The sequence below is a fragment of the Hyperoodon ampullatus genome (assembly GCF_949752795.1).
Source record: "Hyperoodon ampullatus genome assembly, chromosome: 12".
In the NCBI taxonomy this organism is placed as follows: domain Eukaryota; kingdom Metazoa; phylum Chordata; class Mammalia; order Artiodactyla; family Ziphiidae; genus Hyperoodon; species Hyperoodon ampullatus.
The window spans coordinates 12243924-12262292 of NC_136925.1; the positions used below are offsets into that span (position 1 = coordinate 12243924).

Genomic DNA, 18369 nt, shown 5'->3' on the forward strand with positions numbered 1-18369 from the left:
AAAAATGAGTCTGGAAGGTACCACAGGGAGCCTATGGTACCACTGACTCAAAGCAAGTCAGTCCTGAGGAAGCTTAACTACCCAGCCAATGCCCCTCACACGGCTCTCTTCACGTCCTCACTGAAGTAAAACAAACACAATTGTTTTAAATATGAAAAATCAAGAAACCGAAATTCCTACCTCCCAACAAACTGAGGGAGGTAAAAAAATTGACCAAGTTCAACTCTCAACATAAATTGTCTGCTTATCTTAGTGTTTATGAAATGGATTCTTTACTTGTCTGGAGAATCTCAGTCTTAGCATACACTTAAAGCAGTTAGAACTTAATTGTTTTTTCTACAACTAGTTATACAGTAGGGATTTTAATTAAAAATGTTTGATTTCACATTTAATTTTAAAAAAAGTAGAACTCCTACACAGATGCACAGGGTAATATGTTTAAGTAATTATACACCAACTTTGAATTCAAGTAATTAAAATTAAAAAAAATAATCCTTAGACACTTACCTCAAAGTCAAGGTCTGAATATCGTGATTTTCTTCTCTGTTAGATATTTTTTAAGAAGAAGAAAAACCAATAAAGTTATGTTCAGTCATTCAAATAAAACAAAATTTACTGCTTTCAATAAGATAATCCTGCTTCATTGTGTTATAAGTATTTCCTGCACATAAGAATCTGTGAACATTTTTATGATTTCAAACTATTCCACTCACATTATTCCATTTTCACTTTGGACTTCCTTTAAAATTGAAGAATATAAATATACAATATATTTCTCTTGGCCTCTTAACTCTAATTTTTTCAATAGGGAAAAAATTTAAGTGAAAATTCACACAAAACATTCAATCTTGAAGGAGACTTTAGGACTACTACAGTAAAACTACTTTATAGACATAAAGGGTTCAAAGCTGTGTGGGAAAATCATCTAGCTGTCTCAAGACCTTGCACCATCCTCCTGCAATCTTCATTTCTACCAAATTCTATCCAACCCTCTGTCTATATTCCAAAGTTCTATATAGGTCTCACCCATAAATTTCTTGGTATTTGGTAGTCCTCCATGACAGGAAAGTCCCTCTCAGTGCTAGGCATTAGGATCTGAAGTATTTGTTCTAGTTTAGTAAAATGAATAACAAACAGTCTACACCTCAGCAGGACATGGATGTTGATGTAAATACCTCACAATGCCTCTGACTCTGTTAAACAGTTCCTGAATCTAGTTACAGATAAATATGCCTTGATAAAATCAGGAAACATGATTAAAATGGAATTAATGTGATTATATAATATAGTGCAGGGAAGGTGTTCTAAACATCTGCTCTAAGCGGTCACTGGATTCTTAGAATGATTAGCTGTAGAAGGAGATAGCTGATAAATACAGAAAGAGTTCACCAAATTGTTGCATATCAAAAGTTTCCATACAGGCTTTTTTTCTTTTTCTTTTTCTTTTTTTTTTGAAGAAGTGGGAATGAAATACAGGGGGAATTAATAAATATTCAACAACATGTAATATCCAGGAAGTTGGGAAAATATATAAACCTTTGGACAAACGTCTTCTGTTTTATTTTTTCCTCTTCTCCCATCCCAATAGCTATAGCATAAATTTCAACGACCTACAAGGGAATCATATCCAAGATAGGTGAGAGATTCTTGTAACTGTTGAGTATCAGGAGAGAAAGAAAGGAACTAATGCAGTTTACTGGAAAATATGACTAAATTTCTCCAGTGAGAGTTAAAATCATCACTATAGACCTGGAATCTTCCTAGGTAACCAAACCCCCAGAGCATGTTGCAGTAAACAGAACGCAACATACCCAAAGAGAGATTTTGTTTAATAAAACGTTTAGAAGTTCTGAAATCACTTGATTTTGGTGGGGCTGCTTAAAGACTCAGAACCGCGTCTTTCAGTGCCGTTGTGGAGAGCTCTGAAAAGGGGGCTGCTTTATTCAATGGAAAGTCAGCCTGAGCTCACTTTACTCCCTGTGACCAGCATACCCTAGGCCAGCCCTGGTGACATCCTGCAAGAAGAGACGTGTGTGGGAAGCCGTTTAACCCAGCCCTCCTTTGCCATCTCCCTGCCACTGCTGTTGTCTGACTGTGCTGTGTAACAGCCAGGCTCCAGCGCACTGCAACCCGCTTTGCTGTGAGATGTTAGACCAAATGTCAGGGTTTCCCTTCTGCTCTCAGACGCTTTGCCTTCTTGGCACTGTGACTCAGGAGGACACCCCTGTAAGTATACGTTAAACAAAATTCTTTCCTAATACAGCAACATTCAAGCATGGAAACAGTGTTAAGCAATTATTAACAGAACATGAGCCACACAGTTTGCATTCCATTTGAAAATTAAATAGTGAAACTTAATGCAAAAGGTTCAGTTAGTCAGCAAAGAGGTCCATCCACTGCACGTGTTGAGGGCTTCTCCGTTGCAAAGGTCCTAACAACCATATACTACCTTCTTCGTTGAACGCAAAGCTGTGTTGCCTAAGAACTGGAAATGTGGATGGATGCATATTGCTGAAGGCTCCCGATATCAGGAACAAGAACAAAAAACAGATGAACGGCAGAGATAGATTCTCCCTATGACAGCAGATGCCACCTATGCGGATGTGAAACATGGAAAAGACAACGGATGTTCCCCCATAAATAAGTTTCTCTCTCGTCTATTCACTTTATGATAATCACATTCTAACCTAAGGGTATATAGCGGAGCTAGCAACCTTGAGGGATTAGACTAGGAAATGAACACGTGAAGCAGATTTCAATCGAAACAGCCGAAAGATAGTTGGGGGTAAGGTGAGGAGGTGGGCTGGAAAATACAGCAGCAAAGACTTAAAAATTAGAGAGCGGAAAAAAATGTGGTGGACTTTGAGAGTCCAAGGGAGATAAAATGTGCACATTATTCATATCCCCACAACCCTGACCAAGTGTTCAGACCTTTTATAAAGTGCTTTCACGTTTGAACATGCTAACTGCCCTGTGGGATGGTTAGGAAAGTACTATGCATTATCCCTGTTTATGAATGAGGAAAACTGAGAACCAGAGGAGTTCAAATAACTTGCCTACTTCACCTGGGTAGTTATCACAAGGGCTGGGATTCCCACTCAGGTCTTCTGCCTGCAAACGTTGTGTGTTCTCCTCTGTTTCTCAGCAATTGCTCAGTGGTATAAGGGGTGATGGTTCATAGCCAAGATAGTTTGCTGATTGTCCCTAGAACTCAGCAAGAATAACATTACAGGATACAGTCAATCCCAGGCTGACAGCAGAGGAACAGAGATGCTCTGCGAGCATAAAGCAACATCAGGCAGATGAACTTTTACTTGTCAATTATATTTTAAAGGAGGAAAAAAGCATCGATATGGCACTTATTTGAGAGAAAAATCTGATGGCAATTTACAATAATTTGTGTCAAATAAAATAACTTAAAATCATTCTAACATGAGATAGTTTATGAGCCATGATGCAACACAGTGGCAGGCTTCACTTTCATGATAGGTCTCCCATCGCAAAGTCTATTTTATCTTAAAGCAGTATCTGCATTGGGAAATCTGTGATGGAATGGAAGGACCAGAATGTGAACTTCTGTTTATCAGTCCCTCATTATAACACTCATTATCTCTCAGTCTGTTTTGCAAAGTGCTGGAGAGTCTTTCAAAGCACTGAAGTCTGTGGAAACTGTGACTGACTTACGTGCTCATTCAAATGTCCCTCTGAGCTCTCTGGAATGTTATTGTAAGGTAGGAAAGTGGTTAGAAAGAATGGTTATATGTTTAAAAGATGAGAATCAATGAAGAAAAGTGATCAAGCCATTACAACTTTTATGATAAGTTGATAATTAAAGAAATGTTACATACAAATTTAAAATAAGCCAGGATGGTGTTGACATATTTTAGGAAGATATAAGTCCCTTTCTCTGTACATCCCCCAGTTCCCAAATAACTTGATACAAATCATCCTTTTTGTCATAGTAGGTGACATTTCTTTTATGCTCTTTCCTTTTCTTAATTTCCCACTTAGAACTCACCCCAACTTCTGTTCTGTCCTCAACATTCCATTAAAATTCTTGTTTTCAAAGTCTCAGATGAGCTCCATCTGGACGGTTTCCGACGTCAATTTTCTCTCCTCATCTTAATGGACTCTCAGAAACTTTTGAAGGTTAATCCCTTCCTCATCTCTTTCAGCTTTTCCTTTTGTTTTCTTTTCCTCCTTATTTTCTGTAGTTCTGCCAAGTCTCCTTTGTTGGCCCTTTCTCATCTCCCTGCCTTCTAAATGTTGAGTTCCATAGTTTTCTTTTTTCTTATATTCTTTCTTGGATGAAATCATTCATTCCCAGGGTTTTCAATACCATCTTTTAAGTTGCAAACACCCTTTTCTTTCCCGTCACAGGAAATGTTGCATATCTAGTTGGTGAAGTCAGGCATTTAGGAGTCACCCTTCAGCCCTCCCTGCCTCTCATCCTGCACACCAAATCCACCAGCAGTGCCATCTGTTCTATATCCAAAACACATCTTAATTTGCCCTCCACAGTCAAAGGCATTCTTATCTTTTGTGTGGTTGACCTCAGTGGTCTCCTAACGGTCCTCCAGCTTTCTGCTCCACTTCTACTTCCTCTCCCACTACCACTGGATCCTAATCCTTTCCATTCCAAACCATAAAAGTCATGGATGGTTGGATGGAGAAATGATCATGACAGTTGCTTAACTGTCCTCAATTTTTTCTTTCATTTTACAAGGTTCTGCAAAATCTGGTCTCTTCTTCCTATTCCAACTCGGTCTTAAGAAGCTTGCCCCTTGCTACATGTGTCTTCTAATCCTATGAGAACATTCCAAGCTCTTTCCTGGCCCAGGACCTCTTCACCTGCAATTTCTTTTGTCTGAAACACCCTGATCCATCAACACCTCACAAGCCATGTTCCCCCTTAACTTCCTTGTTCATCCTGTGGAGCTTCAGAAGGCCTCCCAGATCACCTCATCTAAAGAAGACTGTCTCTCACACTCCATGGTTATTTCCCAGCACAGCACACTCTTTTAGATCATTCATTTGTTAACAGTTCATCATCTGTCTCTTCCATAGTGTTTATTCACCACCAGGGCAGGTTCCACATCTGTCTTGGCCACTTTAATATCCCTGGCATCTATCACAGGGCCTGGCACAATAGTAGACATTCACAAAATTATTGATGAAAGACTGAAGGAGCTACACTATGAAAGCCAAACAAATCCAAAAGAATGACTTGTATTTTGGTTGTGTTTTGTTCTCTTTCTCAGGAATACTCCAGGAGAATTTGGATAAGCATGTGGGCTATATACACAAAGAAAACCATTTTGAATAGATCTATTAACAGCCAAGAGGATTGAGACCATTTAGAAGAATGCAGGCCTTCCACTAACAGAGGGGAAAATTCTTTAGGATGATTTCAGAGTAAGAAATTGCACACCAGTATGAAGCTTCTCAGAGGAATACTTAGCAAGGATGTGTACAATGGCATCTGTCCATAGCGAAGCCTTGTAGAATGATGAATAATTTCTCAAAGGGAATACTTCATTGTTTGTGCCTTTGCAAATTAAGTTGGACAAGATACTAGAAGATTCACAGTGAAGAATAAATTCCATGGACTAATAAATGCCAATGTGTCTGCCATTAAAAGTTTCCATTACAGACTGAGCAATGAACCTACTCAAGGAGAAAGCTTTGATGTCAAATCCATTCAAAATATCTGTGTAAATGAAACTTGAGAATCATTAATTTTGAAAAATGAGTTACTTGAGCTAATTTTGCTTGTACGCCTGCATAAAAGACAAAAATTCCTAATCCAGGAGCAAAAACAAAACACTGAAGAAGGGCAAGTCTTTCTTTCACCACAGCTACATGAGGAAAAAAAAATTTCAAAAAGAAAAAGATGCTCTGCCCAATGGTCAGTGCTACAATGGTTTCTGTTAGGGACAGAAGTATGGCCATAACATTTTGTCTAATTTCCTGAATACTGACCTAGTACAGCAATCAAGTTTCTTTACCAATATTCAAGATATAATGGTAATGAAATAATAATCACACGACCTTACATCTGAAGTGCCCCTTACAATGTTCAAAGGGTTTTTCACAAACATTATCCAATTTGATGGTCACAGCAGCCATAAGGGAAGCACCTGCGATGTGCCACTATAGCTAAAATGCTTTACCTTTCAAAACCATTATGCTGAGAGATCTATAATTCACATCCAGAGGAAAACTGCTGTATAAAAAGTTAGCCTAGAATGGTGTCCCTTTTCACCCATTTATACATTGAGAGAGATTTATCTGAGAATGTTTTGAGATACATTGTTAAGTTATATCTGAATGTTCAGAAACCTGGAGTAGCAGAACTTTGTTTAAAAAAGAAATTGTGCAACTTACTATCTAACTCTGTTTACTAACTCTGTTTCACGGGAATCCCAGTGATGGAGGAACTGAGAAATCACAAAAGGGACCATGAGGGAACCCAGGGATTTGCAGGAGAAGGGGCTACTGTCCACCCACGCCCACCAGGCTGGACGGACATGGGGAGATGACACAGCGACCTAAGCCTGGGGGCTGAGGCACCTGGCAGAAGCTGGAGGCCCTACAGAAGAGCTAAGGAGACATGAGGCACTGCCCAAAGCAGAAAGAGGGGGGAAAACACCCTGGATTCCTTCTTTTCCTCAGCCTCCAATCTCTCACAGTGTTTCCTGGTGGCCAGTCTTCTCACCCAGCTAGGGACCTGTATCAACCCCGAGAGACAAAGGGGAAAAAGGGTGAAGGTGGACCCTGGACCTGCACACAAGTTGGGAAGGCTTTGAGTAAGGAAATGTGTCCTATTTAGATCTACCAGCTACAAACCATCGAATGTTCCAATAAGTCAAGACAAATATTGACCTATCTTCTTACACTGATATATCTATAATTTTTCAAAAAATAAATAGAACCACAGCCCAAGGTTTAAACTATTGATATATCTCATAGTCCTCAATGGCTTGAGAATGCCGATACTTCTTTTTTCCCCACTTGTTTCACAGTACCTCGGAGTTTTTGCTTTATATACATACCATGCACTCAACACATTTTGCTCATTAATTGAAGGTGAATGACTTAAATGCTAATGACAATGTTAACCAATTAGAGGACATATAGGACTGAAGCCATTGTGAGGCATTCTACCATGTGCATGTTGCAATGAATCCCTAATTGTGGAAATCTAAAGTTTTCAGAATCGCTTAACAAGTCCATTCTGGGAATGAATATAGTTTGGAAAATGGCAGATAACATATTACGTGAAAGAAAGACACAAGATAATATTAAGATGGGAGAGAAGCTGGAAATGCTTTTATGCCAAAAAAACTTGATGCATTTATTAAACTTTCTACGCTGAATAATTGGGGGTTAGCTGAACAAGCTCTCCTGGAGGTTGGAGCCTTTTCTGCTGGCACTGCCTTCAGGGTTGGGGAGCCTCCCTCTTGCTTTGTTGCCTCCTGCTTATTTGAATAAATACTTCCACCCACTGTTTGGCTTTGTTTCTCTCTCCTTTGACTCTTGTTTTTCCTCGCCTGCACTCTTCCTCACCAATACTGAATTCTGGACTGCAACTGACAGGTTTTACCCTCTTCTTTCTCTTCTCCCACCACTTCCCTCCTTGTCAAATCATGAACACCGACTCCTCTGGAGGCAACTTCCTGAATTACTAGGAACATCTTTTTATTACTTCCCTGAAAAGTCCCTGAGGCATCTGGCTGTACTCTGCCGTCCCAGTTTCCCAGGCAGGATGCCCCTGTGGCTGGAACCTCCCTTCTCACTCAGAGAAGACTCAAATTGTTCTATGGCCCCATGGCTGCCACATAGTCACTCACTTTCATCTTCGTATTGTCTTCTAGGTCTCAAGACACTTCCTGACTACTGTGGCTCACCACAATCTATGTAGATACTCTAGTCATCTTTCTGCTTTTCCTCTATTGTCAGAATATCAGCTTGCCTGCTGGTTGACTGCAGACAGAGTGTGGCTCACTCCGCCCACAAAGGAAGTCACACCAGACTTTATCTGGCCACAGTCTTATCTCCAAAATCTGGCCACCACACTTCATGGCCACAGTCTTGTCTCCAAAATCTGCTAGCTGTATACATCTACACTTCATCCATTTCACGTCTTTATTCCATAAGACCAAGTGTCTGTCCAGGGTTAAATGAACTTTATAAAGTTACTCTCATGCTAATGTTCAGGCACATGACTGTTTCTTTGAGACAGCGTAAAATTGATCAGGACAGAAAGATTCCGGTCCTAGATTTGCTATGCACTTACTCTGTGACCTTGAACAAATTACTTTACTTCAAGGATTAGAACAACTTATCCATCGTCCAGAAGTGTCACGAAGATTAATTAATTCACTTTTTAAGGTGATGTGAGGATCTGCTAATGAAAGATGCTATATAAATGCCAATTTTTATTATTCATTCCCACATCTATATATTCAGCTGTCTCCTAAAATGGTCACCTAAGCAATTACTAACTATTAAACTCTTTGAAAGAATGAAAATGAGGAACTGAAATTTCATTCTGAATCCTGAATTTTCTTCCTTTTCAAGATGTAAGCCTCATGATTTCTAAGTCATTTAAATGCAGATCTTTTGGCTGAATCACACTTATATACGATGCTTATTCTTAATAATAAGGATATGGAGATTTGGAAAAGTTACCACTAAACAAAGCAGCACTCAGAAATTCAGTCTATTGTTCAAGCACATACAACCTGTACAATATCAAACCCAGCAAGGTTTTAAGCCTTTTAGACATAAAGCACTTTTATAACAAGCAAAATATTTTAATGCAGTTCCATTCTAACCCCTCTAGCACATTTTAAAGAGCCATTCTATGTAGAAGACTCCATATGGTCTTTAAGATTATTTACAGTGTTATGTTATTATATGCACACTCACTGAAATTTCTTGTAAAACCTTCTGTGATTTTGCATAAATGTTATGTAGTTTGTGCTTACGTGGTCATTATTTTAGTAGACATGCTAGTCTCTAGGATATGCAAGTTAGAGATGGAAACAGTAGCTATTCTGCTAATTCAGAATGACTGGACGCTCTTGTCTACAGGGAGCTCCAGCCACTCAGGAGTGAACTTGGACTTACTGCTCCTATGCCTTTGGTTCCAAAGAATGACTCGCCTCAGAAACCCTATTCTGTTTAGGACTGATTTACTGACAGAATTTAGGGATTTATCCTAGGTTCCCATCTAGGGTAGAATTTACTCAATGCAGCTGGGAAAAACCTCAAAATTACATCACACATCAAGTCACTCCAGCCTTTCAGGGTGTCTCTTCATCTTGGCCTCGCAGAAGGCACAGTCTTGTGGGAAGAAGGAAGGGGCAATTGCCTCTGGGCACTTTTGAACATTAGAACATTATCAGCAAGCTTCTGATGGAAAGAGTAGGCAACCGATTATATTGTCTTATGAAATAATCTGTTATATTAAGACAATTGGCAATACATATTAAAAAATGCATATATTGCATTGTATATTGAACATATGCAATATATCAGCAGTGAGTTTACAGCAAAACTTCAAGACAGAGGATATGAAAGTCATATAGAAAACAGTAACAGGGGCTTCCCTGGTGGTGCAGTGGTTGAGAGTCCGCCTGTCGATGCAGGGGACACAGGTTCGTGCCCCGGTCCGGGAAGATCCCACATGCCACGGAGCAGCTAGGACCGTGAGCCATGGCCGCTGAGCCTGCGCGTCTGGAGCCTGTGCTCCAAAGCAGGAGAGGCCACAACAGTGAGGCCCGTGTATCGCAAAAAAACAAAACAAACAAACAAACAAAAACACTAACAGGAGGTATGTCAAAAGGAAACTAGACATTACTTGTCTTACATGACTTAGATCTTACTTGATTAATTGTAATACAATATGAGTGATATTGATACTTGTTGACTACTCTTTACATCACTTTGTGGGTAGAAAAGAAGCTGAGGGGAGCTTGCTTTTTCACAAAAGCCCTGTGGTTTGACCTCAGAGTCCTGACTCTTGATCTGCTTGATTTACACCCCTCCCAAGCGTTCACAATTTAAGACCAAAACATTTAGTGGTCATAATTCTGTAAGAGCTAAGAAAAAAAAAAAAAAAAAACATTTCCTCTGAAAGATATCAGTCTAAGGTAATAATAAAGTCTATAATCAGTGTAATGGTAGATCTCATTGAAACATTCCAATTTTGTTATTTTAATTGCTGCCCTCACACAGAAAACCCAGACCTTGGTTAAAGTTTGTAGTGCCATCCAGAAACTACTTGAACCACCAAAAGACTCTGGTACACAAGAAACATCAGGAGGATCTTCTGCTTGTTTAGGAGTGCTCTACTTGGTTCCCATTATGACAGATAGGTATCGTTTTAATTATAGAGGGTTCATTTTAAAAAATATGACCTCGAGAAAGGGGATTCTGCTGCTCTACTGGAAAAAGCATATGTCCAGAATCTTAAACATAACATATCCCAAATTCTTAGACAATACATAATTGCAAAAGCTAATGTGACTCTTCTGCCCCAGTGCAGTGCCCCATGAATCTATCTATCTATCTATCTATCTATCTATCTATCTATCTATCTATCTCTTATCTATTAATCAATCAGTCTATCTATCAGTTTATCATCTATCTATCTTTAAAATATCAAGGGAAGTCTTGTTCCATTGCTTACTTCTAAAGAACTCATTGATATCGTTGATCCAGTTTCACTTCTCGATAATCCCGCATTTTCATCCAACTCAGAGGCCATGAAGTTCTTCACAGCTGTGCGAGGCTCAAAGGGCAAATTCTGCATATGTTCCTGGGGTGCGAGATGTTGTTCTAAGTTCATATTGAACTGGTCCATGACAGGAGGATTCATGTTGAATTCAGGATTCACTTTGTAGTGCAATAGCCTTTCGTGGGGCAGGGTTTCCATGCCAATATTCATTTTGCTTTCTTCTTTCATTGATGGCTGGGTATTAACAGAACTTCTGGGCATCACAATATAGTCACTCTCCATCATTCTTTCTTGAGGATGGACGATGTCCATATCGGCCCCTCTCAAATTATCATCCGTACATAAGTACACAGTTCTCCGCAACTCACTGTTCTCTTTTTTCAAACACTGATTGCCCAGCTCATTCATACTCATGGGCATGTGCAGACCTGTGGGTTGCTGAATAATGACTTTGGAAATGACGTTTCCAGGCAATGTTGAATAGCTTAGCCCTTCAGGGTTTGTTCCCTTTTCTTCTTCATCATCATTTAGAGAAATCCTGGAGAGGGTGCCTGTTATTGTTGCTGCTCGGCAAGGACCAATATCCTTATGAAGAACTGTGAATTAGAACATAAAAGTAAATAAAATAAAGTTAATGCACACTTATCGATTACTATTGTATTCTGTTGTCCCTCACTTTACTAAACATTTTCCTTAATAAAATAAAAATTATTAAAAATTACATATCTATTTTTTGCACATGGTCCAAATTACTCAGTCACTCTGTGTTGATTCTGATATGCTCTGATAGTTCTCAGGTAGCCCACAGATAAAACATATGGGAAAACTGATTAACAGACTTTCAAAAATCTCAGTGCCCTAACCCTAAATAACTCAGCCTAACTTTTCAGGGGAAAGGCAGATTACCAGAGAAATTTTCTCCATCAGTCTACTGCAAAGGGCTTTATAAAATTATGGATATATTAACAGTTTGACTGTTTCCTAAAGGGTTTTCCCCTAAAGTATTCTACAAGTTCTACTCATTACAATACTTCTTGAGAGAGGTAATCAATGAGAATTTCATCCTACTACATCAGAAATCCCTTCAAAAATTATGCCCATTGAAAACTAATGAACATTTATCTGTGAAGTCCATATGGTCAAGTAGATGCAGGGTTCAAAAGTATTTATCATCTTCAGTTCCATGAAAGAAAAGTAAGGCATTTTTTAACAAGAAAAATCCATAAGATCCAATACCCCTGAGGGGGTATTAAAAGTGCCAACTGACTTTAAGCAGAAAAAAAGCTGCATGAGCCTCTAAAAAAAACCTGTATGATAGCAAAAAAAAACAACAACTGTATGAGCCTCTAAAACCTCCATTCCATTTTAAGCCTACAAAATAATGACTTAGAAAACTTAAAAATGCATGATAACTTGTAGTAAGAAAGAGAACAAAATGAAAACATAAACCACACCAAGGAAAATCTAATCAACAGAAGAGTTCAGAATTCTTTATTAAAATATAATTTAGTTTTTTCTCTCTTTTGCCTCTCTAGAAAGAAGAAAATCATATTTTATGTGTAATGGAGACAGAATGACTTGAAGCCTGCTTAGTTGTGGACAGCTGTCGGTTTTGAGGTCTGAGAGAATGAAATTCTGAAGATGTTTTCTTGGTCATGGTGGTGCTGAAAGCACACAGAACAGCACTGTGTGAAACCTGGTTCAACACGGGCTCCCAGTGCTGCCCTATCAACAAGCAGAGCCATTGCCATTGAATGTTTTGTTAGGCATAGGTAGCTATAAAGTATTTGGTTTATTATCTCCTCATGAAAAGTCTCAGACATATTCAATTTTACCCATTATTATCCAGTTTTCAAATAGCATTCTAATTATTATGCATTAAAGCAGAGTTTGCAAAATAGAAGATTCTGAATGTCTTTCTCTATTACAAAGAAGAGAAGCTTTCAAATTAATTCAAGACATGCATCATTCATGTAATATCTTTTATCTTTAGAGATACTGTATTTAATCATTGTATTAGGTCTCTTTCTTCTTAGATATTCAAGATGTTATTCACCTATACTCCAATCAAAATTTTTTAAAAAGAGCAGAAAAAACCCAAAAAACAAAACAAACAAACAAAAGATGTTACATCTACATTGTGTATTTTTTATTAATCCACAATTTGGTGTGACTTTTTATATTTAACTATAATGTTTAAAAAGTAGAATAATTCAGTTTAAAAAAGTTATTTCCAAACCTCTTAAAATAATAGATAGGTAATGAACTGTGGTTGCCAGGAAGAATTTACTTGAAAATATTCAGAGATAAAGTATGTTAAATTAATAGATTTAGTAATATTCCAAATAAAATACCTTAAAATATCTCCAAATTCAGGGAAGAATATTTTTAATCCTTAACTGTAGGCAAAAATTAATCCAAAATTTATAGCAATACAATTTAAAGGCTAGTTATGGGAACCTATTACATTTTATTAAGGACATATAATTTTATATGTTTATGAGTATTTTGTAAACTATAAAGTAAACCTTGGTACTGAATATTGATTTCATAATCTGCATTTGTATAAAATACATTTAGTTTGTATGAATGTAATATGATTTGTAGTTATAATAGCACATTTTTATCAATGATACAGCTATCTTTGCTGAAAATTTGTATATCTTAAATATTTGGGGAAATATAATTCTTCTTATTAAGTAGTGTCGACTCTATATGAGAAATTTAACTGTTTCTTTGACTTACTTAAAATGGATATCCAAATTTTGAATATAAAACATAAACAAATCAACACCACCTACACATACAAACGTGATCTTGAAGTGAGGGGACTTTTGAGCAAAATTAGTCAAGTTGTGAAGGGCAAAATGCAAATAAAACCAAGAGAAAACAAAAAGCACCTGAATATTTTGCATAATCAGATATACACTCCACCCTTTGGGAAAGTGAATTTCAACAAAACTTAGAGAAAGATTACTCAGAGACCAGGAATTGAGACTTTAACACTAAATATACCTCAGCATGGAAGGAAATCTTTAGAAAAACACAGGGGCAAGTTTCTGATAAGCTCAGCTAAAAAGGGCACAGACAGAAAATGAAAAATTAAAAAAATTTTTTTCTAATAAAATAATGATACTGGCCTAATATTAAGAATACTAAATTTCAGAATACAATGAATCTGGGGAAAATGGGTATTTCAACAAAAGAGAACAAGATGAATATAACTCCTTTATTTGGAAAGTTTGGATGAAGATTTAGAAGACATTCTTATCAAAATTTCAAAGGCCAAACAATTTCAAATGGATAGAATGGTAACCTAAAACCAGTAAGATAGTAGCAAATAGAGATAAATGCAAAGGCTAGATTTTTCATCAAGGACAGAAACAAACAAACAAACAAACAAAACCCCAGAACTTTTACATATCGTAGACTGGGAAGCCCCTGACAGCTACTACAAAAAGTCTTGGGTATTTTAAATGATAATCAGTTGACACTAGTACTGTACCAGCTGCTGTGAAATCAGATGCAAAGGTAGATAGCATTAATACAAGGAAAGAGCCAACTGTGATAAATGCTGGCTAAGTGTGGGCAGCATAGTTAAAACTTAGGCACCATAATTTCAAATGATTGACACCTGGGGTACCATGTCTGCCTGGGAGGATGCTCTGAGGAATGAGTGAAGAAACATGATTTGTTTAGTCTGGAAAAAAAAAAAAAAAAAAAAAGACCTAGATTGGGCTAAGTAGTATTTGCTTTCAAATACTGGGATAGTTAGGTGAAGTGGATATTCACTCTTATTCTCAAAGGCACCACGAAAACCAGTGAATAAAAGGTTAAATAAGGTATATTTTGTCCCAATATAAAGGAACATTATTCATCTACTCTTGGTGGGTGTCCACAGGCTGGAGAACAGACTTTGGAAACACTGTCCCTGGGACCCAGCTCTCTAAGATGGTGTGCGCATGCTCTGAAAATACAACAACAAAGCTGTGATACACACACACACACACACACACACACACTCACACACAATGGTATTTCATCCTTCCAGCATGGAAGATGAAACTGAGGCACAGAGAGACATCAACTTGACTGGCCTTACACCTGACAACCAGTAATAGGTGGATGGAAGGCTTCTGTCTCCAAGTCAATGCTTTCCCGCCGTCACAGTGCTCCCAATCAACCATTCTCACTTCCTCGCATTCCCCATTCATATTCTCCCTCTCTCTCATTCCCTCCACCCTCTCCTACATCTGCTATTACAATGCTTCCAGTTGAAAGACTCAATTTACACATTTACAGGAATATGTGATGGGTAAACCACAGCATTTTCTTTAAGATCAAAAATCATAAAAATGATTCAATATCTAATGATTATATTTTCAAAATTCAAATATTCTTACCTGATCTACAAGCAATGTCTACATCCTTTTCAAAGTCTGTCTGTAACAAGAAATAATGACATAGAATCGTCATTTAATGAAGACCTCAAGTGACTTTTACTGACCAAATTATCTGAAGTTAACAAATATCTGACTACGAGATACCAGGATATTGTTTTGTGCAAAGGAAGTTTATCAAGGAATAATCAAATTGTTTTCAAGAGTATTTTCTAGAGACCACATGTTGGATAAAATCAATGGGAACATGGTGTATGACTTTAATAAGGCAAAACTATACCCATGGTCATCTAACACCAGATGTAAAAAAACAGAATTTCAAGGCAATTCCTTAAACCACAATAAAAAGATTGGAATGTGAAATATTATGAAGATACTTAAATAAATGTCTTTGTTATTTATATTTTTATGCATTCATTTTGAATATATTGTTTGTAATGCAATATCTTATAATACAGCTTTGTCAAATCCTTAATAGTCAAACTGGGCTCTTCTGATGATCCGTTTTCATGCAAATGTGACAAAAGACTTTCAGGCTTAGGAATTAAAATTGAAGATTAAACAATACTAATCTGGCAGAGAACCTGATTAGAGTTTAGTTCCATCCTCATATTTTCCCCAAACTTTTACTGTAAACAAATTAGTTTATTTTTTAATGGTGAAATTAAATTAGCCCATCTTAATCAATATTTAGATTCACGATATCAGTATTTATCTTTGTTTTTAATAAGGAATTAATTATTCCTTCTCCTGTCTTAGTTACTAGTATATCATTTAGACTGTTTTTGTGTTACCTAATCCAAAGACATTGATAAAAAATCAAGCATATTACTAAGCAAACTCTATTTAAGCCATGATGTTAATGACACAGTTTAAACCTTACTTCACTTCTAAAATATACGGAAGTGGTTATGTGTAAAGTACCCCTTATCCCAACAACAGTCAGAGCTCGTGTACAATGGTTGGCCTTTTTCTGGGAGTGTGTCTGCCCCTCATGCTTTAGGGCAGTGGCTCTCATCTTGGGCTGCCCCCTGGAGCCACCAATGCCTGGGTTCTATCCCAGGACGCTGGTTTCCTTGGTCTGGAGTGTGGCTCCTCTGAGGAATCTGAATGGGAATCAAGGCGAGAACCACTTCAGGTCTCGCTTTAAGACCAGATGTTCAGGTACCATCCTGTTCTGATGTGTAAACAAACATGATCCTATGGACACAATGTTAGCCCTAACTCTGTGTGAGGATGAACATACGCCCCGGTGTTGCCCAGAAACCCCACACTCAACACATCAAGGGTCCAATAACAGATCCAGGACTCCTAACCAGTCCAGACAGAACCGTCATCTGGTATCAGAGTTCCAAGCCTGTGACCGAGCAACAAAGTCATTCAAAATGGAATTTTGATACTATTTTACGACTAAGAATATTTGCTTATTCCCTTGAGAAATTATGACTGAATGAAGACTGAGAGGGGAATTAAAAGCTCACCATGATTTGAGCATGCCCATTAGGAAAAGAACTGGAAGAATCAGCATTGATTGGGTCCTGACAGTTTCTCAATCGGCATCTAAATGCATCTTGAACCTGTGAAAAAAGGACAAACATTCATTTTCTTCTCTCTTGGTAATGACCAGATACTGTCTATATTGGCAATTGACTGAGAAAACCATTCTCACTGTTTTTATGATCCAATACCCGTTTTGTTTACTTGGTGCACCTGGACTTTGGTCCATGCCCAGGGAATTCATCATTTGCCATCATCTGTAGAGGGAGGTGTTGGGAACTCCTCAGCTGTCCCGATGCCTGTGTCTGGCTCAATACTGATTCTTGCCAGATGGCAGGATTATTTCCACTGCTACAAACAGTATGCCTGTCTTTCAAGGGGGATTTACTATTATGGCATAATCTTCATAACAGCTTTAAACATTGGGAAAAATGAGATGACTCAATGATCTGTCGAACAAAATTGATCTGGGATTTTCCTTTTATGTCTTATGTAATGCATACTGGGGAGACCATTTCTTGTCTTGCTTCAAGTACTATGTGCCTTTATGTGCAAAAAAAACCCCAAAAACAAAAAAACCAAAAAAAAAAAAACCCGCACACAATGAAACAAAAAGATAACAAAAACTACTCTGTTTCTGGTTGATTCTCATGGAAAAAAAACAAAAACTAAAAAAGGCCACTTAGCAAAGCCAAGCTTCCTTAATATACTTTCACAACTGGATTCTGAGCAAAGAACAAACACATCACAAGGAAATTCGAAGAATGTTAAATCCTTTGTTAAACAGCACGTGGATAAACCTGAATAAATGAATAACAAACACACAAATCAACCTACAGCTACTCTGATGTCATGGTACCTCTGTGTCAGCTGGTCCGTCCACCTCCTGCAGCTCATTAGGCCCCTAACAAGCTTGCCCGTGGGCATCACCATAAGTCAAGTCAATGGCAATGTCATTTTACTAGTATTTGGCTTTTCTGACTTCACATTATTGTTACTCCCCTCCTTGTTTATTATAATCTGTCTTATTGGGTTACCAAACAAAGCACAGATGATGTGGCATTCCTTCTATTTTCCTGAAGCACCATTGTAGGGGCCACCAAGGGAAACATAATGATGTCCAGTTTTGCAAAGCATGTATATAAAATATCCTGTCACTGGTTGTGAGATGTGCGTAGATTATGTATTGGCCATAAAAAACCCTGAGCCTATTAAGCTGTTTTCATCTCCTCTCACCCATTTCAAAAATTCGTTAGCAGCCTCTTTCCCAAACGGCAAGATGTGGAAAGTGACATGAAGTTTAGTTACCACCACTGAGCCCTGGCTGCAGTTCCATCATGAGACCTCTGCCCATGTGGTGGATTTCTCCCCTCAGGTTCTGATGCTGGTGATGCAACCACTATGGCTGTGAATTAAGCGGGGCGTGAGCTCCATATTCTCAGACACTTCCATTTTCTGATTCTAATATATTTTTTAACCATTTTTTAATTGAAGTATAGTTAACTTACAATGCTGTGTTAGTCTCAGGCGTACAACAGGGTGATTCAGTTATACATACATATATATATATATATATATATATATATATATATATATATATATATATCCTTTTTCAGATTCTTTTCTGTTATAGGTTATTACAAGATATTGAGTTCCCTGTGCTATACAGTAGGTCCTTGTTGTTCATCTATTTTATATATAGTAGTGTGTATATTCTAATATTTC

At 37.7% G+C, this 18369-nt stretch overlaps 1 protein-coding gene across 1 annotated transcript in view; it reads right to left on the reverse strand.

The window, feature by feature from the left end:
• Positions 1–18369, reverse strand: part of ADGRB3 (adhesion G protein-coupled receptor B3) — a gene marked incomplete at both ends in the record, with an annotated part of 799939 nt that overhangs the window by 15957 nt on the left and 765613 nt on the right. The window contains 4 exons of the mRNA XM_079716603.1: positions 508–543; positions 10700–11343; positions 15151–15190; positions 16629–16724. Of these exons, the coding sequence (XP_079572729.1) occupies positions 508–543; positions 10700–11343; positions 15151–15190; positions 16629–16724 (816 nt within the window). The remainder of the gene's footprint in view (positions 1–507; positions 544–10699; positions 11344–15150; positions 15191–16628; positions 16725–18369) is intronic.